Genomic DNA, 27,410 nt, shown 5'->3' with positions numbered 1-27,410 from the left:
TACCACTTCAACTATGCTGGCATATTAAACAGTACAACTGCCCTAAGGCTGGAGAACACAGCTTTGCCTGGTGTGAAGGTTTCCCTGCAATACAGTTTATTCTCTTACTGTAAGTGAAATGGTCAAGACAGTATAATTCTGATCCCCCTGAGAACTTGCAGATTCTTGTTACTTTTTTTTTTTGGCGACTTTTTTTTTTTCTTCCTCCTCCCCTTTGCATAACCCAAATAATTATACAGTACTAACCAAACATAAGCCGATCTTGCAACTGGAGTGGAAACCTGCAAACAACTTTGCCCCTGAAATTATTCCCAGCTGAAAAACTGAGGTGCGCTCTTGCTTCCTGCCTTGCATAATAGGTAGAATAAATACTCTTTCACGGCTACTCTAATGCCTTTAGATTACTTTGACTACTGGGGTGTTGAAGGCACTTGGCACCCATTAGGATGAAGATTGTAACTTGTCTGCTTATTTCTGTTGTGTTTTTAGTTTATTTTCGTATGTCTGTAATATTTTTGTACAAGCATGAAAAATGATATTTTATGTGACAAGTGTGCAGAATATGGGAATCTCTTGGATTTCACTGGAGGTATCAGAAGTGATAAAATTCTAGAGAGAGAGAGAGAAATGTATTTACATATGCAAATTTTGCTTCTGAAGAAGAATGTCTTTGATATGTCACATCTTATTTTAGGGGTTCCAGGGATCACAGGCAATAATTACAAGTTATTCCATGCACACAAAGGAAATCAAGCAAAAATGTAATTAGACAATTTGATAATTGGATCATTAACAAGCTCTTAATATAATTGTGTTAACAGAACCAGCTACAAACTATATCTGGTTACTGTCTGGTATAACATCAAAGATGAGAAGCTTTCACATGCAAGTGTAACCTATCCTGAGATAATTTAAAGTGTTAGAATAAATTTTCAGCATGTCACACTGGGATTTTTCTTGCTCAGTTCACATTATTTGTGAAAACAATACCAATGCTAATAACAATAGTGAATAATAGCATGCACATCCAAAGTGGTAAGTATGATATCAGTTAACCTGAACCTGGGATTAGTGCACAGAGCAAAGCAGATGCCTCATGGCTGAGGGGCAAGAGCAGGGTCAAAGGGCATCTGGCTGGTTTGGGATCTGTGCACCTGATAGGCCTAGGTAGCCTGAGGCAGGACGGTAAAAAGCAGTGCAGGCCAGGGGAGGCAGTGTGGATATTGTGTTCCTGGGAGGAAAAAGCAGGATAGAGGTGTTTCCCCCCCCCCCCCCCCCAAAAGGGGGATTTCCCAGACGAAGTCACTGATATGTAGTTTGATCTTGGACATGGTGGGAGTTGGGGAAGAATCCTGAGACAGGACTGAGCAGAGCAGCCTGTTCATGGGTGAATGGCTTGGGGTGAGGAGGGGGTGGTAAATGATAAAAGGCCAAATGTTACTGAGGGGAAAAGACTTAGCAGATTGAAGCGAGACTGTGAGAGCCTGGGTAGGTAGGCAGCAGGGGACCTGAGCTGCCTGTGAAGCAAGTGTCTGTCAGCACCTGGTGTGTGGTACTATTTATAGCAGCAGCCCACTCCAAGCCTGGTATGCGTCAAGGAGGACATTTCAGACAGGTGCTATTAAACCTCAGAACTGACCACAGGATGTTTTTATGCAAATTTTTTTCACCTGAAATGCGGCATAAAGCCTTTTGGGAAAGCAGGGTGGGGTACAACATAATAACAGAAATACTGTGTTCCTCCTCCTGGTTCAGCTATTCCAAATCCTTGCTGACCCCATGGGCTAGACAAGACTTTGAATCTTCAAATTATTTGTAGCAGAAATTAGTGGAAAAAAAAGTTCTTTCACAGATCATTCGCTCGCATTTTCCCTCTGTTTCTTGCCTTCAGCAATAAGTAGTTATTTCTGAGAGACAGGGAACAAGGTGACAGCCCATCACCTCAATCCCCTGTGAGGTTATTTGTATGTTTGATTACACAGTGGTAGTACTGCTGCTTGGTCTGTGTTCAGCTGGATTGTTTTATCCTTCATGTGTAGAAAGTAGGTTGATACCATCTTCTCCCTCCGTAACCTTGAGGGTTGGGTGGTGATCTGCATTTGTTCTACATGGTCTTAGCTAAACTCCAGCTTTCATGCTGCCCGCTTGATGCGGGGTGCATTCACATCAAGGAAGTAGCTCCTATAGAAGGCATGTAACAGCTCTGCAGATGCTGAGTTACATGTTCAGTTGGGTTAAAAAGCTGGTGGAAATCCCCAGTCAGTACTGGTGTGAGGTATGACTGTTGCTGAGTGATAAGAGCAGGTCTCTGTGCAGCTTGGAATGCTCCACCTATACAAAGATTTGAGAATCAGTGCAAAGGAGAGACTTCCTCCTATTTCCAAATTACATGTTTTTAACATATATTCATCTAGTGTAAAATGAAAATAAGAGAAGAGGCAAATACATCGCAATTTTTCATGTGCCTCTGACAGTGAATGTGTATGAGAAACTTCATTATTTCTGTGAAGTGACTGTTGTCTTTGTCGTATGCTTTCCAATGGTTAGAAACAAAATTAATTCTCTGTTTCTGTAGATGGCATGCAAATAAGCTCCATATGATTTGAATAAAGTGGGCAGGATTTTACTTATACTTGCAGTTTTGCTAAGATTATGATTTCTTGGACTGTCTAGAGTTTTCATATTCAAGGACATGAAAGAAAGTCAATTTAAATTAAAGTGTGAATTTCAAATGGCTTTGTTAAACTGCAGTAAAACTCTACGTAGATGGGCTCTTCGGAATTTAATCGACCTTAATTAGTGCTATACTAAGGTGTGTAATGCACTGATTCTAGTCAATCCATATCCTTGACCTTTCCAACTCCTCACCAGTCAAGTTGGGAAGAAGGGTAGAAATCGGACAGTGGCAGAAAAGAAACTAAAGAAAAGACCTGGATCAGAGAGTTGCTAGAGAAAAGCACATCCAAGATGAATGAATGTGAATAAAATCACCTTGGAACCTCTGTGTGGAGCAGGGAAATTGGTAAAATTGTTTCCAAAAGCTGAGTGAATAAAAAGAAAACCAAGTGGAGGAAAGAAGATCAAACATGCAGGCAAAACTCTTTACCCATTGTAAAAGACACCAATAACATGTATCAATTTATTGATAATTTTTTTTCCCCAAAGCAGTGAGCTAGCCACTAATTCACATGCACTTTAAAGATGCTGATGTTTCTCAGTGTGGAGAGAAAAGCATAAAGTGAATGTGTGAGAATGTCTTTAAAAAAACAAATACAAAAGTAAGTTGAATAGGACAGAGCATTTTGGATTCTTGGATGCATGTCAATTGTAGATGTGCTGAAACTGAACAGATTTGATTTAAAAAAAGGTCACATACTGAATAGTTCTCATGAGAATGAGAAAGCTGTGAAATAAGAACAGTAATTATTTTCCTAATGTTTATTTGCTTAAAATAAAAGGGATATGATTCTGGTGTTTAAACAGCAGTTACAAGAGTTTTCAGCTTGCTACAAATCCCTTCATAAATCAGGAGAACAGTAAGTATATATGTGTCACAAAAACTATCCTGACCTTCACATTCATGATGTTTAGTTACCATTCTTCAAGTATGACAGCTATTTGAGAAATCACTGGTTACAATGTCAATAGTAGCTCAGTGCTGGCATTCATCAAAGAACTATAATGCTCTTACAGGAAGGCAAGCTAAACTTTGAAAATGTGGAGGTATGTCATAAGAGTAATTACAACTGTAGCCTGGTTACTCAAAGAGGTTCAAATGATCTGTTGATTTGATGCTTATCAAAGCTTGGAATAATGGGGAAGTTTGAAAAGATCAAAGAAAAACTAATGCTATTCCAGTATTTTAACAGGTCTGTCCCATGTAATTATAGGTCAGTCGTGCTTCGTGCTTCTCCCAGATGGGTTTGAAAAGGCAGGTACAAGATACCAAGAATAAAGAACAGTGGCTTTATGAATGGCAATCAGAAAGACTTCATGAAAATAGGTGTCATCACATTTGCCACTTTGGTGAAGAGTGAGATTAAATATTTGATTGATAAAGCTAATGGTTCATAAGCTCTTAAAAGCATCTCATTCTAACACTAGTTAGGTAAATTTGTAGCTGACCCCTAGTTTAGTGAAGAGGCTACAATACCAAGTGAGCTTTGTGGAGTGACTGGAAACTTGAGCCAAATGCACCTTTGATATGTCTAGGTGTCGTGTATGACACAGGACTGCTTATAGCAATGATGCAGAAAAGTACTGAGGGGTCAAGGTGGTTAATCAATTGAACACAAGCTCATAGTGTGCTCTGGTGGCTAAGACAGCAAATGCAGTCCTTTGACATGCAGGCAGGAAAACACCAAGCAAGAAGGAGAGAATAGAGCTACTGCTTTTCCAGCACAAATGAGGTTGCTTCTGGGAGTTTGTGTTTGTTTCTATTCTTTGTGCTATAAAAAGGGTGCTGACAAATTCTGCCCCTTTGGCAAGAGCTGAGTTTGTCTACCATGTAGCTGTAAAAGAAGCTTCCCTCCAGGATATTCTATGCATGCTGTAGCCGCAGATTCAGTCTGGGCTGCAGAGCTTTAGACAACCACATAGCAGAGCTCAGTGGGCAAGGCTTGGATTTGCACCATTGAATGTATATTTAGATTTTCCTGCTGCTATTCCATCTCCTATTCAGAACCCAATTAAAAATCTGGCTGCTATCTAGTTATCAGATGCTGACACAAATACCTGTGTGCCAGATGTATACAGCTGCAAGTCTGTTAGTGCTGATCCATCTTCAGTGTCATAAACCAATCCATGGGGCAATTAGAAAACAGTTTTTTCTTCTGTCCCTTCTCTACCTCCCACTTTTTTTTTAATCTTCCTATTTTTCCATGTTTTTGCTGCTTGCTGCTGCAAGTTTGTGAAGTGAGCCTTGCTGAGACTTTATCTGTGTCTTTCAGATAAGAAAACAGGGAGTCTAAACCAAAGGAGCACATTTTCTGTCTGCAGAGTGGCTGGTTTATACTGACAAATGTTAAATTATAAAAGTCCAAATGTCAGTAATATGTGCCAGGTCAAGAAATATACCTTGAGAACTAGTAATGTTGTGAAGGTTACCCCAGAAAGGTTTAGGATCTGATTTTTTTCTTTTTTCTCATCTCTCTAAAAAGAATTGCTTCTAGGTCCCACAAACTTGTTCTAGACATACTGTATTGATTGTGGGAAGGGGACTCTCATGGCTTTGTGAAAGTGAAGGTTCAAGTCAACAGCAGAAAAAAGTTCTTCAGTATTGAGGGACAGGAGCGGTAATTGCTAAAGAGGTGGGATATGATAGCGTTGCAGAGGTTTTTAATGCAGTTGGTGAGATGGTCCCTTTGCATGGGCTTGCTGAAAGCAGGCTTATGTAAAAAGCCCCTTTCTTGTTCCGTTGTGCTTTTCTCATGACCTTTGTCTCCTTTTACCTGAGTTCCCTACTACAGCTCTCTGGTCCAGGATTCTCTCTGTCTGTCTGTCTCTTCTTAACCTAGTGTGCAGTGATGGTGCTTACGGAGGGGCATTCCTGCTGGGGGAGGGAGAGGTTTTCAGAAGGACAAGAGGGAAGGATGTTCTCCCTTTCTAGCACAGGAGTTGAGTTGTTTTCATTTACTCAGCTGGGAGTGGTAAAGGGTGACTTATGTGAAGAAGACATGTTGGGTGTTAGGGAAGCCTTCTGTGACAGAGAGGGTAAGACAGTGTGGTCTTTCACAGATAAGGTGTCAGTCATTGTGTGCGGAGCAATAGAAAAAGGGAGGCCCACCTCACTGTCCTGTTAGTCTCGCTCATGTGCAGCTTCTGCTTTTTACTTACCATCACACCGCTTGTGCTATTGGAGATCCTGTCACCTGAGAATATTCAGCTGATTCAGTCTTTTGCTTAGCAAAAGCAACTGATTTTTATCCAAAGGCTCCCTGATCGGTTTGATGGTACAGTGCCACTAACTTATAGTCAGGTGTCTAAAACCTGTCATGCTTATTTGAGGAAAAACTCCCATTGACTTCAGTTTATTTGAACACTCCTTGGCTTTAACAGAAGTGGTGCCATTGTAACAGTGAGGAGCTGTTTTTCGACTGTTGGGGAAAGTATAACCTTTTTATTCAGCTAGAAAGTTCACCTTCAAGAGAGAAGAGTGAACAGAAGAGATGACATTTTTTGAACAGGGACCAACCATGGACTAGCAGGATCATGTTTAGAGCAGAGATGTTTGCACAGTTATGAAAAACCTGTGCTTTTTATCAGGGTTAAGGCTTCCCTCCCACTAATGTTTCTTAATTAGTTCTTTTACTCCCTGTCTGTGGAGAGCAAGAGTCTGGAAAACACACTTTTTTCAGGGCAGAACTGCTCATTGCGTTGCTTTCCTCTCCTTCTCCCATCACCTTGTGTGATGGATTACATACCAGCAGTCACTGCTGCCTGGACCCTTTCAGAAACAAAAGAAATCCATGAGACTTCTGTGAGCATCTCCAAGCAGAAGCTGACCTCTGTGATCTAACGAGTGCTGACTGCTTCATTTTTCCCTGAAGAGCAATGAAGAACGCAACTTGGTGGAAGCTCTTTGGATTCATTGTAAAGTTGAGTTTTCTGTGAAGTAGCGTAATGACATAAGGTTACAGTGTCTAACTTGTAGACTATAGTTGACTGAATCAAATACTTTTAAAGATTTTGCGCACAACTGCATGTCCTATATTAGTGTCTGCCTACTATATGTGTGCAAAAAGGTAGGATGCATATGAGGTATTTGTGTATGAACCTATGATCAGCTAGGTTCCACGTAACTTAAGTGAAAGTGCAAGTAGCTCATCTTGTTTTTTGCCTGTCCCTCTCTCTACCCGTGGAGCTCTGTCAGCTTGCATCATGTCTCCTTGTGAGCTTTATGCAAGTGCACAAGTGCAGCAGAGGGTGCTTCATGTTGAAAACTGCTCTTTGCTTTCTCTGTTGAGGGAGACGGGCACCAAGCTGGGTAGCAGGAAGGAACGGATTATTCTGCTTGAGGGCTGCTTTCTTAGTGATGGAATTAAAGCATCACCAAAATTATACAGCAAGGTGCAGATGTGCAAAGGGGGGCCAAAAGAAAGAGAAGAGGATGCTTCTGCATTATTTTAGGTGATCACACAGTTGTGTGGCCCTTCCCTGCTCCATGAGGTCAGAACTGCCTTTACCCTCATACAGCTGGCTGTGAACTGCAGGGGTTCTTCATCAGTGCCTGTTTGCTGGGTGCGTTCTCACTGCATAAAGTAAGAGTTCCTCAGCGTCCCTGATAGCTCTCTGTCTATGATGGGTCTGCTAAAAAGCAACGCTTCCTTCCCGCTTCTGAGTTTTTAGTTCAGATGTGAAGACTGTAGGGGTTAATTAATAGCTGATCATAGTGGATAAGATAAACACACAAATATAGTTGGAATTAGTATTTACTTGAGCTTGAAAACTCAAAGATAATGTGAAAGTGCTCCTTACAATGAAGCTCAGTGGGCACTCAGTTTAGTCCACTGCCTGCCTTGCTCATTTGCTGTACAGTCTTTGTTGTGAGTGATCTCCTGAAGCTTTCAGACCTTTCGCACACTTTTACTTGTTTATTTTAGGAATAGGAGTTTATAGTAATGCTGTTTATACTAAAGATGGGTGAACCATTACAGCAACAAGAGAAACCATCGTGAACCTTTGCCCTGAACTCAAACGAAACCCTTTTGTGATTTTCAAGGTTCTGTTTCAGTTTGCAGTATTACTGTACTTTGTTCTGTCAGGGCTGGAAATGAGTGCCAAAATATAAATGTTATTTCCATTGTCAACCTCAGATTTCACAGGCAAATCAATTCGTATGAGATTTCATGTGGAGTTTCTTAGACCTCACAAGTTTCAGTAGTGAGTATAACCTTTCCAACTCCTGCTGCTTAGTGCAGCTAGCACGAACTGCTTATCTGTTGAGGTTTCCCCATCACTATTTCATATAGACCTATGGGACAAGATACTGTTTATTGAACTAATAAGCATTTCCCAGAGGAAGATGTGCAGATGATTGCTTGCAGATGAAATACTAAATTGTCATGTGGCTGCATTTCTCTGCTATTCAAATGAGGGTGTTGCGACTGTCCAGCTTTGGCCTCCTTTCCTGCTAGACGTGTTGAAAGTCTGTCAGCCAATTCTTCCATGAAATCACAGTGGAGCTGCCTAGTGCAGAATAACAAAGTAAATTCTCTTTTGGGCTCTATCAGTTTAAAGATAGATTTGTTTTAAGAACAAAATGTGACTAATGTTTCTGGGGCCTGGGGTTTCTTCTAATTTGTTTGCTGTCCTGTAGGCTTTTCTGTTTCATACTCCAGACTTTGGATCCAATGTTGAACTATCCATCTAGTGGGGTCTGATAGATTAGTAGGGACATTCGTAGGAGTAATCAGTTCAGGTTGTGTCTGGTTTCCTCTTTCCTACCCCTGAGGAGGAGAACAGTCTTCCTTCCTCTCTCTCTCTATGTTTATTGTTGTATCAGAGAATGATCTGATGTTTGTTTTAACACTGAGATGAAGCTGAATTCACTGCTGTCCAGCACTCCTTAAAGCTGGTGTGCTACTTGAATATTTATATCAGGCTGACATTTGCTTACTTTAGGAAAGGCTTTATTTCCTTGGAATATTTATCATAGTATCCAGGAATTTCCATGTTGAATTGCTGCTGGATCTGAATGTTGTATATAATTACCTGGGTTCAAGCCCAGTTGCCTAAGGGAAGTTAGCTTTCAAAAAACAACAACCAGCTCTGTGGCATTAGCTAGCTGAAGGAAGAGCTGGCAAGGATTTTTGCTGGACTGACGTGGAGCAGCTTGGAAATATGACTCACACCTCACTTCAGCTGTATAGATAGCTTTTGTCTAGCACATTATGGGAAAGGTAGAGAGTCCTCTCGCTGCATACCTGGCATCATGGATGGGGTGCCTATATTTGATGTGATCTGTTGACCTAGTTATGGTCTGGGATAGAAAATAAGATTTGACATCTTTGCCTCTTGTTAATTCCCCCCTGATTCCCACCTGTCCCTTTCCCCAAGGTTACGGGGGGAGGATTGATGCAGAATCCAGTTCCTGCCTTCCTGACACACTGTGCCGCTCTGACCCCCTGGGTGCCTGCAATAGGAATGACCAGCTTGAGGCTTGATCAGATCTCAGCCTCCTGTTGTTTCCCATCAGCTTATATGACTCTCCTGGGCTTCTGGGGCTACAACTGCTCTTTTGCTGCTGTGCATAAAGAGGCACCATGATTTATGAATCAATTAATCACTGCATGCTGAGGAGCTGTTCACAGTAGTTAAACAGTGAAAATAAAATGCTTGAGTATATAATAAAGACGGATCATAATGAATATGACCCTCTACCAGTGAATTCTCTCCCTCCTTATATTATACTCCCTACCCATTCTTTCTCAGCACAGCCATACTATCAAGACATATTTGTCTGTCTTGTATGGCATGGGGTTCATCAAATTACTTGATAAAGGTGGTCTCCATTTGTGTGATTTTTTCCACTCTTCCAGTCTGATTTCACTTTAGTTCTGAAGCTGGTAAAGCCTCAGAAAAGAAAAAAATAAATATAAAGGCTCAGTTGGTACTACTGAGCATAGATCATATTTGAGTAGTCATAACATAAAAGCCACCAGTAAGTATCCAAAACTTAAGGAGGGGAAGGTGAAGCCTGTGCAGACAGGCCTGTAAAAGCATAAAACCCTGGTCTGTCTATGAAATTTCTATTACCAACGAATTGTGTATGAAGCTTTATTTCCTCGCTTATGCTTGCCTACACTGTCAAGGAAGCATGTGTATGCATGCGTGTGTGTGTGTGTATATATATACACACACATATCTATATGTATATCTCTGTATCTTCCCCCCTGCCCACACACATACACACCACTTTCTAGCATTGCAGGTCTAAAACTCTGCTGTTTTTGCATAGAGAGAAACCCAGACTACTACATGCGACTTATGAGTTTCCATCATGTAGCTGTAATGGTTTGCTGTGTGACACACAAATATTGTTGCTGTGCATTTGTAAAACTGCATGATATTGTAAGAACCAGGCAAGTTTGGTGATAAGCTGCTGCTAAGGCTGCTGTTAGGCTTCACAGCTTCCTGAAGGACTGTGCAATTAGGGCCAGCATTCAGTGACTGTGGTCAGATTGGGTGGTATCTTTCTCTGTGTAGAGCACCATTGACATTGAAAGATCTGCCTGTGAGGTAAGTTAGGATATGATAGGGTAATTCTATGTGAGACAGGAGGTTTTAAATCTGATCATGTGATCAAGACACTTTTCAAGAACAAAGCTGTTCATTACAAATTGCTAATCCTATACATGTTGTATTTTCTAAATAAAGTTCTGTTTTTATTTTATGCTATTAGTAAATATCCAAAAGAGAGGTAGAATATTCCATTAACAGGAACGGTTGTTTTCTGGCTGAAAAGCATTGGTAAATGAAATGCTGAAAAGCTTTTGAAAATGTTATCAAATATCCACCTGTTTTGAATTCTGAAAAGGATTTTGGGAGGGTAATGATATTCTTGTTTTTCTTTTTTTCTTTTCTTTTTCTTTTTCTTTTTTTTTTTTTATAAGCAAGCTTTGAAATTTTGCAGTTTTGTTGCAGAGTATATCCTAGGTTTTCTTGGTACCAAAGGGCGATACTGATGAGTAGATAGATTGTGAACCTTGGTACGAGCACACTGATTTTAGTGGAGTTGCTCTTGATCTCACTGTGTAACTAAGAGTAATTTCATTCAAGCCAGAAATTAGGTGCACTGGGGTGAAGCAGGTTAATTCATTCTCTCTGCCAGGCATTGAAGCTTGCAGTGGAATTATAATATTTCGCATTTATCAGTAAAAGTAAAAGAAGTTTTTCTTCCCAACGCAATCTAGTTTATCATTTTCATTTAACTCTATTGCTGGCATACATTGACTGTATCTAATGGCCTTTGTTTGCATTCTAAGCTTATCTCATAAATTGGCTTTTGAAATGCGCAATCAGCAGTAGCTATGTTTCACTGCAGTGACCATGGTTAAATATTTCTCTCCTGTCCCCTTCCCTTCTCTGTTTTGATTTTTAGGACCCAGGCTTCTCTTCGGTGATTCATGACAAACTCCAAGTTCCCAATACCATTCGGAAGGCATGGAACGAGAAGGACAACAGATGTGATGTTTGTGCCACCCACCTGAACCAGCTGAAGCAAGAGGCCATTCAGATGGTGCTGACATTAGAGCACACTGCCAACTCTGAACATTACGATGCCTTGCCAGGCTCCCCCCCGCCCCTCTCCAATATCCCCACTTTAGTGGGCTCCCGGCACATGGGCAGCCTGCAGCCCAGGGACTGGGCATACATGCCTGCTCCTTATGCTACGTCTAATTATACAGGCTTTGTGTCCAACAAGCACAGTGGGAAACCCAACAGTCTGGGAATTGTCAATGGGGTGGAGAAGAAAAACGGCTCTCCTGGACACCAAGCCAAGGTCAGCTTTCAAATGGCCACCAGCCCCAGCAATGGTAATGTTCTCAACTCTGTGGCTATCCAGGCTCATCAATACCTTGACGGCACCTGGTCTTTGTCAAGAACGAATGGTGTCACTCTATATCCCTACCAAGTAAGTAATTTAAAATAAAAAAATCTATGTTCCTTCTTATTCCCTTAGAAGCTTTAAGGGCAAGTTAACACTGCTTGCTGCTGTTGGCGAGAAATAGAACCATTTGCACAGTGAGCACCAGGACAAGAACTGCTGTAAATTCCCTTTTCCCTGATCGAGGAATGAGTTGGGGGAGACACAGATCACAACCAATATTTATTAGAACACCTCTTATTAATTCACTCGTTACTGATCATAGAACTGAGCTGTTGTTATTAAAAGCAGATTACTAGTCACACAGTACATTCTCCATCACACAGTTCACATGCATTCACATGCTCACACACATGCACACTCTTGCTCCTAATACCTGGTTGGAGCAACAGCTGGGAGGGAAATTGCAGCTTTTTACTCCAAAGTGGAAGGTTGTACTGGTGCACTAGTGGCTTCTAGGTAGGTATTCAGGAAGCACCCGGAGGGTCCTTTGTTTCATCAAGTGTATATGTAATCCTACAGTCTATGCCTACTTATAGCAGCCACCACCTCCTTGGATGTGGTCCAAGTTACTTACCCTCTCATCGATGCTAGTTTGTGCTGGTGGCCTTCTGCCAATTCACCTGCCTCCTGGTGTTCTGATTTTATCAGTTCTCATGGATTCAACTGGACCATTAGTCTCCAGAGCTCACCAGTTTTTCAGAGACTTTCATATACTACTTTTCCTCATCTTTTCCCTGCTGTTTTCTGGTAACTCTTTTTGCATCCACACCCATAACAGAATCCTTTCACACCACACGAAAAGAGGTTTTTAGGAGGTAGACTTTCCAAGGTGCTTACTTGCAGATGGTGGGATTTTCAGAATGTTCAAGCATGCAAAGATTGCAAAAGAAGTCTGTTCTTTTCAAGTTCTCCTAGCATCCCTGTTGGCTTCCTAAGGCACATAAATATCTTTGGAAGTCAGTCTTTCTGCCAAGCTATGAACACTTTGCAAGATGGGTTCCTAAATTAATATTAAACATTTATTGGTATGAGAGCAACTAAACTTACAGCCAGAAAAAAGCAAGGTTATTCATAAGCATTAAGACATTGTCATGCGCCAAAGACGACTGGGTAAAAGAAAAAGTGAATTACAGTTATTTTACCTGGAAAATATGTGACTTTATAGTTTTGTGGGATCTATGCTCTAGTGAACCTGAATCCCATTTGGGCAGGTCAGTATGTGATCTTAGTTTGATGTAAGAAAAAAGCATCTGATCTAAGTTTTATCGGAGGAAAAAACCTGAACAAAGAATGCACATTGGAAAAAAAAAAAATCATCTGAATAATTAGTATTTGTATTAGGAAAATGACTTCAATTTTATTGCATTCACAATCCTTTGGGCTCGTCTTCTATGAAAATGTGTTTAGTTTACCTTTTAATAATGTTGACTGTTCCTGGATGGTTCATTTAAGCTTAAAAATATTCACTAAGAAAAATCTAATATTCAAAACTTTCTTGTCTGATCCTGTAGTTTGGCTCCAATTAGCTTAAGGGCTGTTACCTACCCTTTTCCTCTCCTTCCAATAACCTTGAAATAGAAAAGATGGTAGCTGGAGTCTGCTAGCAGAGTCAAAACAAAATACCCCCTCTCTACTGTGCGCTCCCCCCCCCCCGCCCCCCCGCAAATAAAAAAGAACCCTGGTCTGTGGTGGACTGTTTGCTGATAGTAAGTTTTATATTCACTTTAAGATTAACCTTCAAATGTTGAAATTCTCACTTTAATCAAAGGTCATGATTAATCATCCAATCAGGGAACAGTAATGGTAGCTTTTGTCTTTTGACACTTCGAAAGGATTTTAGCATTTGGTTATATAGTATCCGTTTCAGACTGAGAGTTAATCAGGTAAGAATAACTTTGAAAAGTCATTTCTTTATATTCTGAAGTAGTAGGGAAATGCAAGTATTCCTCTTCCTGCTTTTGTGTGCAGAAGACAAATCTTATTTACTAACTATTTTCAGGACGTTTTAGATCTCTCTTTCCCATATATTTATATTTTTCATTACGCACTTACTGTTACAGTTACAAAACCCTGCTGGGGAAGAGCACTAGGAAGATATATCAGTTATCCTGGCTTAATTGGAACCCTGTTTTTCTTAACTTGAAGGTGAATTTAAAAAAAAAAAGAAAAGAAAAGATGCTGGCTATTGGCTTGAGAATGTCTATATATTAATTAAATTTTCTTGCTTTCCCTTAAGAACAGTGATTAGAAAAGCCTCACTACGCATTAGCTAACCGGAATAGAAAAGAATTTCTTGGAATAAAAAGCATTACATTTCAGACAGAGGTACAGTGCCCTTCTACATCATAATTTTTCAAATTGATGTCCAGGAAGAAGTCAGTCTCATGGCTCTAGACTTAATGGTGCCTGTTGTAGACCCCTCTCATTGTAAATTAGCTTTTGTTAGACAGTCTAGATCACCTTTCAACCATTTCTGTCAAGTTACCTTATTTTCTTCCTGAAATATAACCAAAAAGAGAAAACGCTAGTTTGGAAGTACCATTCCATGGTTCAGAATTGACTCAGCCATTTTAGGCACCAAGAAATATCCTTCACTTCTAGGTTGTGGCTCCCTTCTTAGACTCTTCCTCTGCAAACTGCCTAAATCCAGAGCCTTGTTATGGGGAATGAATTGCTGCTTGTGTTTAAGTTCTGATGAAAATAAATAGATACAAAATGACTGTTGTGATGTTCTGCAGCAGCAGCAGTGTAGGATGAATCTAAAATGAGATCCCATTAGTCCACTATTTTTTGCAGAAAGAGTAAGTAATTGCTACCAGGAGTAATTAAAACAACTGTAAATGTGTATGCTACCAGACGTAGTAGTTTAGTGTATGTTTACAGCCTTAAAGTTAGAAAAAGTAATAATGTCCTTAACTGGAGATCTATGTCGGACGTAAAAGAACCTTTCTATTGATATGGACGGTCCACACTGACCTAAACTACCTGGAGATGTTATGGGAACTCATCATTGAAGTCTCCTATGAATAATGTAGAGAAATAACTGCTAAGAATTGTTTAGGCACAACTGGTTCTGCCTTGAGGTGAGGAGATGGACTAGATGACCCCATCAGTCTCCACCACAGCCTTGTTTTCTGTGATTCCCTGATTGGCTCCCATTGACTAGACAGAAGCAAAGATCTGGATCCAAAAACCTGTGATCTCCCCATGGCCTGGCTCACAAATGAACAGCTGGCCTTGTTTTCTGTAAGGGGCTGAATCAAAAATCCTGTTTGAATGTTGGTATCTCAAGTTTTCTGGTAAATGGTTCTCTTACAGAATGAGGAATCAGAGGCAGGGAAAGGGAATTGGGTTGATTAAGCTTTTTTTTTTTCTTTCTTTCTTTTTTAAAGGAAAAATATGCCCCACTAAAACCCTCTTACCAACATTCAAGTGCTGCAGTGGTTACTTGGTTGGGGGAAAAAGTAACACATTTCTATTGAATGCATGTAGGAAAATACCAGCCAAAATCCAGCAGAATTTGATGCAAGTCTGAAAATTATGCTCTTTCAGTCACCAGCAGGTAGCATTTATATTCCCTGGGGATATAACTTTTGTTTTAACATTTGTAAAGGCTTTCACTGATCTCTTATCCACTCAGAGGGATTTCACTCCTTTGCTACTCAGGAGAAAACTGAGTGAAATTGGTGAGGTTTTACCTGAGAAGGGCTCTAATTATTTGTACAGCTGCTAATATGCCTTACAGCATACCACAGTGTTAAGTGTGTTTCTGTTGCTTACCAATTGTCACATAATACTTTTAAAGAACAAGAAACCTTTAGACCTGGGGTACTAATGTAGGAGCTACAAAGTCCACATATCTTGATAAAATAATTGCTCTTCCTCATTTTTATAAAGAACATGACACTAAATTGAGTGCATAAAATTTTTATTACTTTATTGTCCAAAGCTGCCAGAGTAGTTGAAACAAAAACACCACATTAAAGAATGCGATAGATTTGAGTCATTATTAGTTCAGACTGATTTTAAGGTCTACTTTCAAAGAGAAATGAGTTGAAAATAGGTGACCGGATTAAGCTGGTTGCACTAAAACACTTATTCTGGAATAAGAGCATTCCATTATTTAGGCATAGTTGTTCCTCCTTATAATTGACACTCCCTTTAATATAAATTAACTGTGAATAGTTGTCCCATGTTGATATGCCTCTAAAGGAAAAGCATATCACTAACTACATTGTGGTGTGAACTGCAGAACTTAAATGGAAGGCATTTTCTTGGTCCATGGACCCACCTCTAGTTCCCTTCCTGGTTCTGCAGAAGAATCTTTCCATGTCTCTAGATTTTAAGTAGATTATTTAAGAAAAAGAAATCAATACAGCATGTTAGTTCAGCTTGGTATTTGAGTGACAGGAAGGTGAGAGAAAACAAGAAAAGGGGAGAAGGCCGGCTGTTCCAGGCACAAGATGGGCCGTGAAAGGGAAAGATGACTAACCGCAAACACGGCTGTAGAGGTGGGCAGGGTGAGCACTGCCCTCATGTGCCCTGAGGTTGTGAAGTTTGAATTTGGTGCTGAAAAAGACTGCATGTAAGGATTTGAGTAAAGGTATTGTGATCATAATGCTAGTCAGGGAAAAAGTATTCCTTTCTCTGTGGTGCTTGAAAAGACCCCTCTGACCAAAAGTTTGGAAAAGGAGATCTTAAACTACTGAGAGCCCCTTGGCCCCAGGCATAATGATCCCAAGCTTTTTCAGAGAGTTATCAAAGGCTTTGTTTGTATACAATTGCTGAAAGCCTACAGTATGTACTTTCTGTTTCCTCTTTATGTATAATGTGTGTTTAGAAGAACACTGTTCCCTGAGAGAGTACCAGCTTGTTCTGGAGCTTTACAGTGATGAATGGTTTGTTTGGAGTTTACTTAGGTCACAGATGTCTCATAACACATCAGTTCTTTCAGGCATAGCCTTTTTAAAAGAAACTGGTAATGATTAGAGTTGGGCGCAAGATGAAGAATTCAGATACAGAGCCAAAGCCTGTGTGGGGGATATTCACATCCAGGATTTTAATTCCAAGTTTTTTTCCAAGTCTTTGCTGTCTAATTTATTTCTATTCCATTTGCTGCTGCTGTTGCTTCTTAAAGTGTTCAGGAGGATAAAGCTAAAATGTTAATGATTGCTACAACAGTGCCAGGGTAATTTAAGTAGCTTCTAAAGCATATAATGCAAGGTACAGAAATCATGTTAGTTGCTCCATCTGCAGACTAACAGGTGTCTTCTATAAATATTGCATGCTTGCTAGAGCCAGACCTATTTTGCTAAAGCATCTTAGCAACAAAGGAAAAGGAGATTTGCAGACCATCTCTTCTAGTACCATGTTCTTATGTGACCACATAGAAGTCAGTATAAGATACCTAATGCGGGCAAAATACCCGGATGCTGTTAGGTTTTGGTCCAGAATTTTTTGTATGGCTCATGTTTTAATAGCAGTGCAGTCTCTGAACACCTGACATCTAAATTGGAGTGTGATGGGTCCCTGAACAAAGCAGAAAACATTATTGGTTCCCATTACTGCAAGCTTGTAAATGATGATGCTGAACAAATGCATGCAAATTCCTGCACTGATTATTTCTTCATTCTGATTTTAACAATAAAGTAACTCTGTATTGAGAACATAGACTGAAAGTGCATGAATTTTATTTCCTAACTTTGTCTGACCAGACCAAGGAACAGTTTGTCAAACAAATTCATTGGCACTGAGATTAATAGCCCCACCTAATTCTCTCTCCTGCCCATATCCCTCACACATTTGTTATCATCTCTGAAATAGCTTTCCTCTGACTAAAAGCCTTTTTAAACCACATCTCTAATAATTAGATATGACCCTACTAAAGTCACTGTATGTCATCAGCTGACATTTTGCATTAATCATTTGATCATTCAATTCATGTATTATAGGAGCTGGCTGTTTGTATTTCATTCTTCTCTCCACCCCCTCAAGTGACAGTATAGTTGTATACTGATTCTCTGATATCATCAAGGGGGGACACTCTCCTGTGCTAACTGTAGGAGAGTTTTTTTATGTTTGGGGGGGGATGGATTGCATTATTCTGGTATGATCTCTTACGGCATTTTTATGCATGGCTTAATAATCATTACTTTTCCCCTTCATGGTACCGGGGTGACCAAGGGAAGTAAGAAGTAAAGGGTATTCCATGGATTGAAAAGATTGAAAAGAGCTAAGTGGACTTATCCTATGAATATGAAAACCCCATGACTCAGCTGTGATGTGAAAAAGAAATCTGTGGACTATTAGTGGAGTGAGTTAATCCTCTAAATTAGCAAAAGCCAAAAGATCACAATTAGTGAGGATTTGGAGTCTTGGTTTCCTCCCCTGCTCTGTAGCTTAAGGATTTTGTCCAAATGTGAGACCAGTTTCTTTTCTGAAATAATAGGTATGATGAATGCTTGCATCATTGAAGTATAAACTGAGAGAAGGAGATATGATTTAACAGTGGGAAAAATTATGCAGAGATGGGATGGAGAGAGGGAGAGGACAAACTGATGCATCAACAGGAAATTGTCCCTTTGTTTTCCACATTGTAAATAAGGTGGCAGAAAATCAGGGAGAAAACAAATCAGCTTCTACTTATACTTTATTTCATAATTCAAGAACATAGAGATTCAAAAGTTAAGACAGCCAATTTGAAAGTGAGAAGAGGAAATATACTTTTCATGCAATGTACAGTACTGTGGAACTCATTACCATGGAAATAGTATTGAGGCCAAGAGCTTAGAAAAATTCATAAAAGGATTAGGTATTTATAATGGGCAATAAGATACCCTCTTTCTGATATGAGATAGGATTAAAAAAAAAGGGGGGGGGGATAAATTCCCGCATGGCATAAGGCAACTGGTAACTGATATTCTACAGAGAAGATTTCCTTTAGTAATGCAATATATAAGTAAGGACTAGAATTCCTGAAACTGCCACTGAAGTGTTCCAGTACAGGTGTACCTGGGCTGACTGGGAGAAGGGGACGGATGTACTTTGTCAGCTCTTAGACTCTTTGTCTCTCTGTTCTGAAGGTGGCCCTTGAGTGGCAGCTGGAGAGAGAGCCTAGATTAACGTCTGAACCTGGTGAAGGATAAACACCGGATGACACCAGATGACTAGTGCTGTGTTTTGGATGGAGACCTGTAATAAACAGATTAGTGCCGAGTACTTTTCCAACAGGGTTTCAACAACATTGCCAGAGCTCAACATAACTATTGTCCATTTCTTTTTCTTTTTTTTTCCAATTTTTTATTCAAGTGTGTGAAGAACCATGGCCTGTGAAAACTTTCTTGGGTTGTCTCATTTATATGAGCAACATGTTCATTTTTAAAGCTTCATAAAGATTCAGTCCTGTGGCTGATATTCCTCCTGCATCTTGCTATTTTTCACATCTGTTACAAGAAGAGAGAAAATAGATGTTTTTGCGCAAAATCAAAGGTAACTCCTTCCAACTGAGGCATGGAAGGGAGGAGGGATGGGAAAAGAATGAGAAACAAACTTTTAGGATTTTTGCTTTAGATTCCCAAAAGGTACTGCTCAAAGAAGACACAAATCAATGTGTTGTCTCCTTGACCAAGATGTTTCAGTTTTTCACATTGCTTTACATAAATGGGCCTTAGAATGAAGATTAGATTTAGGAACATTAATTTTTATATATTTCTTTCTTTTAGTAAAATCCCATTCTAGCCTGTGATTTTGCTTAAAGGAAGAGCAAGGCTTTAAAATTTGAGGAATAACATTACTATGCAAAAAATAAACTGACAAAGCCTTTTTCATGGATGCTATGCTGTGCTTTTGGAAAGTAAGGAATAAACAGCTAGAGGCTGATGTAACTTTGAAATGTGGTTCCATAGAGCTATCATGTAAAATCATTATTTTCTCTTCTGTAAAATGTTTCTGAAATGGCTTCAGAAGTGGGGTATCAAAATTCTCTGTTGGGACAGCTCTCTTCTTAATTCAGTGGATTTGAGTTAAAGTGTTTGGTTGTTTCTTTGTATTTCACTTGAGAGATGGGTGTTGTCAGATGAGCTTCATTCAGGGCCAGACTCTCTTCTCTCTCACACCAGGATAATTGCCTTGCAGTTGGCATGGTTAGAACATTGTAAAACAAATGGAAACGAGATGAAGGTCAACCCTGTAATATCTGATCAACTGGAGTGTGAGAACAGCTGTGGTGATGGGAATGAATCTGGTGTGTTGCACTTGGGGGGGCCCAACTTCCCTTTGGGCTGGTGGAGGGGGAGGCTGGCTTCTTCCACACACCCATAACTGAAGAGTCTGTTGGAGTTGCATCTCTTGACAAATGAAAGCAGAAGGCTGATCATCCAGCAGTTTTTGAGGTTTGGACCTGCTTGGTTGTATTTTCTGGAGAGTAATGAAGGGTTGCACATGTCTAGAGGTGAGAAAAAGCCACTTCCAGTTAATGAAACCATTTCTTAAAATTCAGTCTGCTCTGAGGAAGAATGAGACTATTACTTCACCTTTCAAACCCACCTAACCTCTCTAGCTGAACTCAGAACTGCTCCAAAGGTTCAAGGGGAATGGAGGGTAATGAGCTCTCCTCTTTCCAGGAGTTGGTCTGTGCTTCTTGGGCTTAATGTCAATAGGAAATCTCAGCAGGAACCTCTGTAACCCCCTTGTAAGGGAGCACACTAGTCATCATCACTCATTCTGATGGTATCTGAGGACCTTGGTTTTGCAGGACAAAAAAGTCTCATGTCTGACTGATAGATGTGAATGTCCAGTGACTGAGCTGCAGCCAGTGCAAGGTGTCAGTTGTGTAGATAGGATTGCAAGTGAAGTGTTTTTGTTGTGACAGTGCTTTGAATCAAATTCATTTGTGTGTTGTAGGTGTGCTTTATTTCAAATTGTTTGATTCTTTTTGAATTTGTGAACGTGGCATATTCATGTGTCTGTTAAATAGCTGGCTAAATATACTCACAGGCTTTTGTCTAACAGGAAAAATAGAAAAAGAATTAAAGTTTAGAATACTTGTTGAAATCACTTCTGCTCCTCTGACTTCATTGTGGCTCCATTGACCTAAATTGAGTACAGTTTGGTTCCTCAAGACTATTAATAAAAGCTGAGTTAGGTGAAATTTTATAGGAGATCTCTATTTTAAAGCATATGGGGTGATATTGTCCTCTCCATAAGAAAGAGGAATTTAGCCAATAGATGTATAGATAAATATAGGACGGTCTGAGACTCATTTTCTTTTTCCCCTAATGTATTTCCTCAAGAATTAGAGAAAAGAAAGGTTCCTAGTAAATCCTCCATTTTGATAAAAGAATCACTGTTGATGTCTTCCTGTCCTGCTTTCCTTTCTGGCCTCACTCAGATACTTTTGGTCAGATCAGCATGGACAGTTGTGGGTAGCAGGGCAAACAGTTTGGAGGAGTGCTAGCAAAGCAAATGTTTGATTGTGTCAGAGGGCAGTATGATGCCACTAAAAGTACAGGGAGGGACTGTTGGCTACTATGCCTTTTGCAGAGGGAAGTATTCAACTTTTCCATCTTTGCAGTAGTCTCAAGATACAAGCAGCACTGAGAAGGAATTTTTCAAGTTTTTTTTTTTTTAATTGCTTTTCTTTCCTCCTGACATGTCTTAGGTCACTAGAGCTAAGTAGCGTTGCAGGATTTAAGTGTAGTGTTGCAGGATTTAAACACAAATTATGAGCATAAACAGCCCTAGGTTTTTTATTCCTGTATATTCTGTCGATGACTGCAGCGCAGCATAGAAGATGGAAATTAACTCAAGCATTATGAAAATAAGTTATACAGAATACCTCAAAAGAAAATTTTTAATAGTGAGATATCATCAGTTCTTAAGTGATCAGTTTCTCTGATAGCTGAAGACTTTGTGAGAGTTTCACTGCCAATGTGCAGGAAATAAAAGATGAATGTGGTGTAATCCTCAGTTGTACCATACAGGTATATCATGGCAGTGATCAAAGGATTCCGAAGGCAAATGTGCTCATAAAGCTGTGTCTGCATTTTAGCCCAGCTTCTGTGAAAGTCACTGAAGACCCTTGTGATATTATGCAAGTTGAATTGGGGCCTAGTTTGCAAGTTTGGGAGGGTTTTTGTTTCTTTGTTTTGAAGTAATGTAAACCAAACCTATCATCAGTTGTCCTGTTCAGCAAAAAATATAACCAGCTACTATTCAGCTTCAGATTATTCACAAAGTAAGGGTCTACCTGAGATCAATTTCCTTCAAAGACCAGCAAAAATAATTTGTGACAAGAACTGGAAGAACATGCTGTCTGTTTACTGTGAACCAGCTTTGCTGTGAAAAGATACACAAAGCGTACCTCCGAATGAAAGAGTAAATTTGCAGTATTTACTGGGCAAATTGCATTCCAACGTTGGATAGTTAGATGCATAAGATTTTGTGTATGACTCTGTCATTTACTTGTCTTTTAAAGCTCTTCTAGCCAGGAAATGACTGATATGAGATCATTAAAGCTGTATGGAGTCTACCTTTGGGTAGCCCTGAGTTCTGTTATACTGGAAAGTAATCCTTGATGGATTAAGTAGTTATTACTTGTCCATCCAAAATTTTCATAATAGGCTATACTGACTGAGTTTTGAAAGAATATCTTCTTTTAGGAATGTTCACTATTTGTTAGCATTGCAGGTTATGAATTTGCAACTGTTCCTTTTCCTGCCTTTTCAGAAAGTGCTGTAGAGCCAGGCTACATTCAGTGTTTCTTTCCCTTGTATTATTCACTTTACAAAACTTCACAAATTATTTTAAAATATATATGTCTGTAGTTAAAGTCTTCCAAAATAGTTACTGATTTTTGGGGGTCTCCTGTGGAAAGTAAAGGAGCTAGGTGTCTCAAAACATTGCTTAAAAAGTAGAGGCATCTAAAATCAGTGTCAAGGAGAAAATTTTCTTCTTTATCTGATCTCATTTAGCTGATCAGGAAAGATGGGGATTGGTATTGAAGACTGAGTAACCAAATGAATGTGCACTAAATCCCTTCTGAGAATGGATCATCAGCATGCTTACAGTTCCTGATGTACATGGGCCTTATGGGGCAAAGTGAGAGTGTGAGTTTCTTACTGTAAAACTTTAGTAGTGAGAATGGATTGTGATGGTTCATGCAGACCAAAATGCAGATTATATTTACTGGGAAAAGATCATTATGTGCATTTAAATTAAACATTAGATCAGCTTCTGCTAATGTAATATTCAGCTAGCTTCTGGAAAACCATGCTCAACTTTGATCCCTTTAAGAGACAGAGCTGCAAAATGAAACTGGTCAGCTGAGACAATTGTGTTTGAAAACATGACAGAGCTTGTATGAAATGAGAGGATGCAAAAATACAATTAGCTTGGAAAACATAGAAGTAGACAAGGAATACGTGTAAAATGCTGAGAATGTGTTACGCTCTCTATAAGGAAGATCCATCCCATTCAGCAGAGCACCATAGCAAGTGCATAGTCTGGAGCTCACAAGTTGACTTGTTGGCTTTGCCACTGGAAGGGGGCCAGAACAGAGAGAGTCCCAGTCCCTAACGGTTTACAGTATAAATAGGGAGCTCTTAAATCTGATGTTCAGTTGAGGAGCTCCTCCTCTTTTTGCATTCATTAGTTGAGAGGGCAGTAAATCTAGAGCAAGAGGAGAGAATATAGCATAACTTAGCACCTAGTCAACCTATAGAATTTGCTCCAGGAAGAGGCCACCAAGTCAAATGCTTATGGCTGAGTAATTTTTATGACTGCTAATAACAGCTGTAGCTCTGCAAACTAAAGTAATAAGGCAATCAAATCTTATGACTCAAGGCATTCACCTTCAGGGCCAGGAAGGAACTGTTTCTGTCCTGCTAGTGGTCTCATTTGAATGCTCTTCTGGCACCTTTTGAATCTTTTCATGTATTCCTGTTAAAACTGATGGTTGCTACTGTCATAAAATAATTTTAAAAACTCAGCAGGACATTTTTATTATTAACATCCAAGTAAGACAGGTGTTCGTGTATTGTGACAGAACAGAAGGGCCAACCTTGTTAAATTTATAGAGAGGTCACTCCTGCTGATGTATAGCTTCTGCAGAACTGACTTTTTTTTTATTTTAGCAACTCCTCTGGAAATGAGACAATTTCATGGCAGCTCCCATTAGCACTGATAACTGTGAAATTAGCTGTTGCTACAACTCCATGTTGGTACCATGAAAGAAGGAACACCTGCACGGGTCTATTAATAGCAGGCACAGAAAAGGGGAGACAATTACACAAAGCCAAAGGGCAATGTAATTTAGCATAATGGTTACATAGAGGGACAGTGGATCAGTCCATGGTTCAGGCAATTCACTGAAAGATGAAAGTTTTTGGCATGGAAATTGAGGCTAAATGCTATTTCCCTGCTGACAAAGAGACAGACAATATTGTCATGCTTTTTGAGTCAAGAGGTTGGCAGGTATTGAGGTCTTGCAAGTTATTTGCATTGAAAGGAAATGTTGACTTCTGAAGAATGTGTTAACGTCCGGCTTCTGAGAATGAAATAGGACCAGCTCACTGTAGGCAAGTGCACGGCTCACAGTTCTCAGCCTTTTCCAGCTGGAAATTCTGCCCCCTAAAGTGCCTTTCTCATAGCACCACGCTGTTGGCACTTTTGGACCAAACAAGAGCCAGTTCCCTGGGTTTACATTCAGCCCTACCAGAACCCTTTTGAACATGTGGTGTAAACTTTGGAGCAGCTCTGCGTATGGCCAGTTTTGCATAATGGATATCCTGGGCTACATCAGAACATAACAATTTATTTTGAATGACAAGTGAGTGTTGCAGCATCAGCTTCAATCTAGATTCATCCAAGATGCCATCATGGTATTATTCTGATCCAGTCTTAGGATGCAGACACATGATCAACTTGCTGTGTTTTTTAGCAAATTTACTACTACATATTATCTTTGAATACATGGTCTTAGCCCACAGCAAATGCCAGATAACTTGACTTTGTTTCTTTGAATTAGCTCTAAAAGTGATTTTAAGATAAGTCATATTATGACTTTGCGTTTGCCACAGGCTAAGAGTGTGCATGTTGATGGTTGTTACGACTCAGCAGAGCAATTTATTTCTGTGCCTGAGCCCTTATAAACTTTGATATGATGTGAAGTATTTGGCGTTTGGAAAGCAAACTAACTCCTGGACAATAGTACAAATGATGAATTGAATGGGTCACCTGGATGCGTGCAACTTTAGCGGTTAATTGCATTGTGAGCACTTGAGTTGATAGCAACATTTTAAGATATGAATTTCATCCAGAAAAAAAGACTGAATACTTTACAGTTCTAAATGCTTTCTGTAGGACTGAGACTAAACAAACAAGGGAAGGAGGGAGGATACTTTCTTCTTCAGAAATGACAGAAATGGTTCTTTTTAAGAGGAGAAAAGATCTTGGTGGAAGGCAGGTAACACACTGGAAGATGTGTTATAGCATTGGTTAAGCTAAACTCAAATGGAAGGAAGGAACACATCAACATAATGCCCAGACACAAGATCGCAGTGCAGCATTTCTTTTTAAAGCTTTCTTTGCTGCCTTCAGTTTTCAATGAGTCAAAAGAGTTGAGAGCACTTGGAGCCTCAGACCTAACCTTAAAGATGCCAATTGAGCAAAGCATTAAAATGTGTACTTTAAATTTTATTCCACTTAAGGATGGATCAGGATATACAAAACTCTCCTCAGCATCCCTTCAGATGATGAGTGGTAAATATTTCATAGAAGCAGCAAAAGAGATAGCTGCATAAGCAGTATTAATCATTGGTGTCAGAGGTTAACTCCTATTTAATCAATTTTTAAATATGTGCTTCTATGTGAAGATGATTTAGAAAAGTGTTTGGAAGAGAATACTACAGAATAAATCTTCTAACTTAGAATATTTGATAGATCAAAAATGATTTCCTGGTCTCTCTTCAACTTAAAATTCCTGGACTTGTGTATTACTTGGTCCAAAATATACCTGGCTTCTAAATCGGCCGACTCTTCTCTGCAATCAGCCCTTGAACAGTCACAGACATTCTGCGTTCACCATCATGGGCTGAAGTTTCTACAAACTTGGGGAGAGACAGAAGTCCTCCTGGAAAGGTTTGAATCTTCATGATGGACTTCCCAAAATGATTTTGCTCAGTTTCTAGAGAAATCCAAGCTAAACTTGCCATGCTTTCATTTAGGGATAATTTCACTGCTGTTAGGATAAGACAAAAGAGCTTCTAGGGCTGTTGCTTTCTCACTGGGACAGTTTGACTTGCATCAGCTAACCTCACCTGAGACTGACTTGAGAATCAGTGGGAATTATGCTCCTAAATCACTAACTGCTTTGAAAACTATTATCCAACATTCCTCTTATCTGAAAAAAAATGTTGCTAAGAAAAGATAGGGTAGCTGAGAAAATAATTTATTTTGTATTTGTTCAAAAGTTCACACATCAGATGCAAGATTCATCAGTCCACTGATTCCTTCTGTTTATAAAGTACAGTACTGGTAGCCATGTGACCTAACATACAGAGAAAACAACTTGTATTATTGTGGTATCTGCCAGCACTACTATAGTTCAGCCTTTGGCAGCAGTTTACAGCAAAGCTGACATTCATAATTTCTTTGCCAGGGGGAAGCCAGTGGAATGGTACCAACTTCTAAATAGGTTCAAGATCTTTGCTAGATCCCTTGGGGCCAAGCCCATTCAGCCTCCTATGAGCAGCTGGTTAAGAGGCATGTGAGACACGTACTGATCTTACCCCCTCAGAAAGGTGAGATCTTGAAGTTCTAATAAGCATGGGCTGAATTTGTGTTAGGTTACATTTTTATGTGCTAATTGTTACAGGAATCTCTAATCCTGTCATATTCTTTTTCATACTGGAAATGAAGTAGTTTTCTTTCCCCATGTTTTAATAGCAGGACTTGATCATATGTCTTTTAAATAAAGACTAATGATCCAGTTTACACATCTATGTGTGGAAAAAGTAGTGGTGGTTTTTATTGCTTACTCTTTTCCTAGCTATAGAAAGAGGTTGCTTTCTGGGTCAATAATGCCATTTAAGTTAAGCTCACATGCTGACACACTCTGGCAGCTTCTAGAGCTGTTCTTGTCAAGAGACAAGTGAAAGGTCATGGTTTACAGATTGCTGTTTGTGATAGGGAAACAGCTACAGTAAGATTTGAACTTCCTGTAGTGTTTTGACATTGCTGGCAGGATAGTAACTGATCAGAGAACTGGAAGTTTGTGTTCATAACAAATGTATTGCTCCTGCACACAGTGAACTTCCAAGACTTGTGCCTCAGCTCCAGCTCCTCAGCTCTTCCCTTTGCTGCCCTGTGTGTACGGAGAGGCAGAAGTCAGACGTGTGCTTGTCTTTCAGAGTCCCCCTGCCACGTGTCCGCATCCGCTTTACGTTGCTGCACTGGTTGTTTCAGCACAGTTAGCCTGCCTATGGAGGTCTCAAAAGGTACCTGATACAACAAAGGATTACAGTGTAATTGCTGAACCTGGATGTATGAAATCCACTTTAACTGAACCAAACAAAAGAAAGTCCTTTTCTCTTGTAATAAGGTACAAATCTGATAGCAAATAAAACTCATAGTAGAAAAAAATCCAATTAATTTCCAGCTGCACAGCTTTAAAATGCAGCAGCAGGATATACAGGTAATTAAGAGAATTAACTTTAATAAAGTAGATTTAAAAAAATTCTGAAAGCTGAGGGCAGCCTCAGCTTTCCCACAGATTGCCATGTTTTTGTTGTCTTAATGAGAA

General features: G+C 39.7%; 1 protein-coding gene across 1 annotated transcript in view; it reads left to right on the top strand.

The window, feature by feature from the left end:
* The window catches only part of KIF26B (kinesin family member 26B), a 306,974-nt gene that overhangs the window by 82,812 nt on the left and 196,752 nt on the right, over positions 1–27,410 (top strand). Inside the window, exon 3 of the mRNA XM_067293330.1 lies at positions 11,102–11,635. Within this exon, the coding sequence (XP_067149431.1) occupies positions 11,102–11,635 (534 nt within the window). The remainder of the gene's footprint in view (positions 1–11,101; positions 11,636–27,410) is intronic.

Source organism: Apteryx mantelli, chromosome 3, assembly GCF_036417845.1.
Source record: "Apteryx mantelli isolate bAptMan1 chromosome 3, bAptMan1.hap1, whole genome shotgun sequence".
Taxonomy (NCBI): domain Eukaryota; kingdom Metazoa; phylum Chordata; class Aves; order Apterygiformes; family Apterygidae; genus Apteryx; species Apteryx mantelli.
Note: the sequence above shows the minus strand (reverse complement) of the source record. Positions and strands in the feature narration are given on the sequence as shown.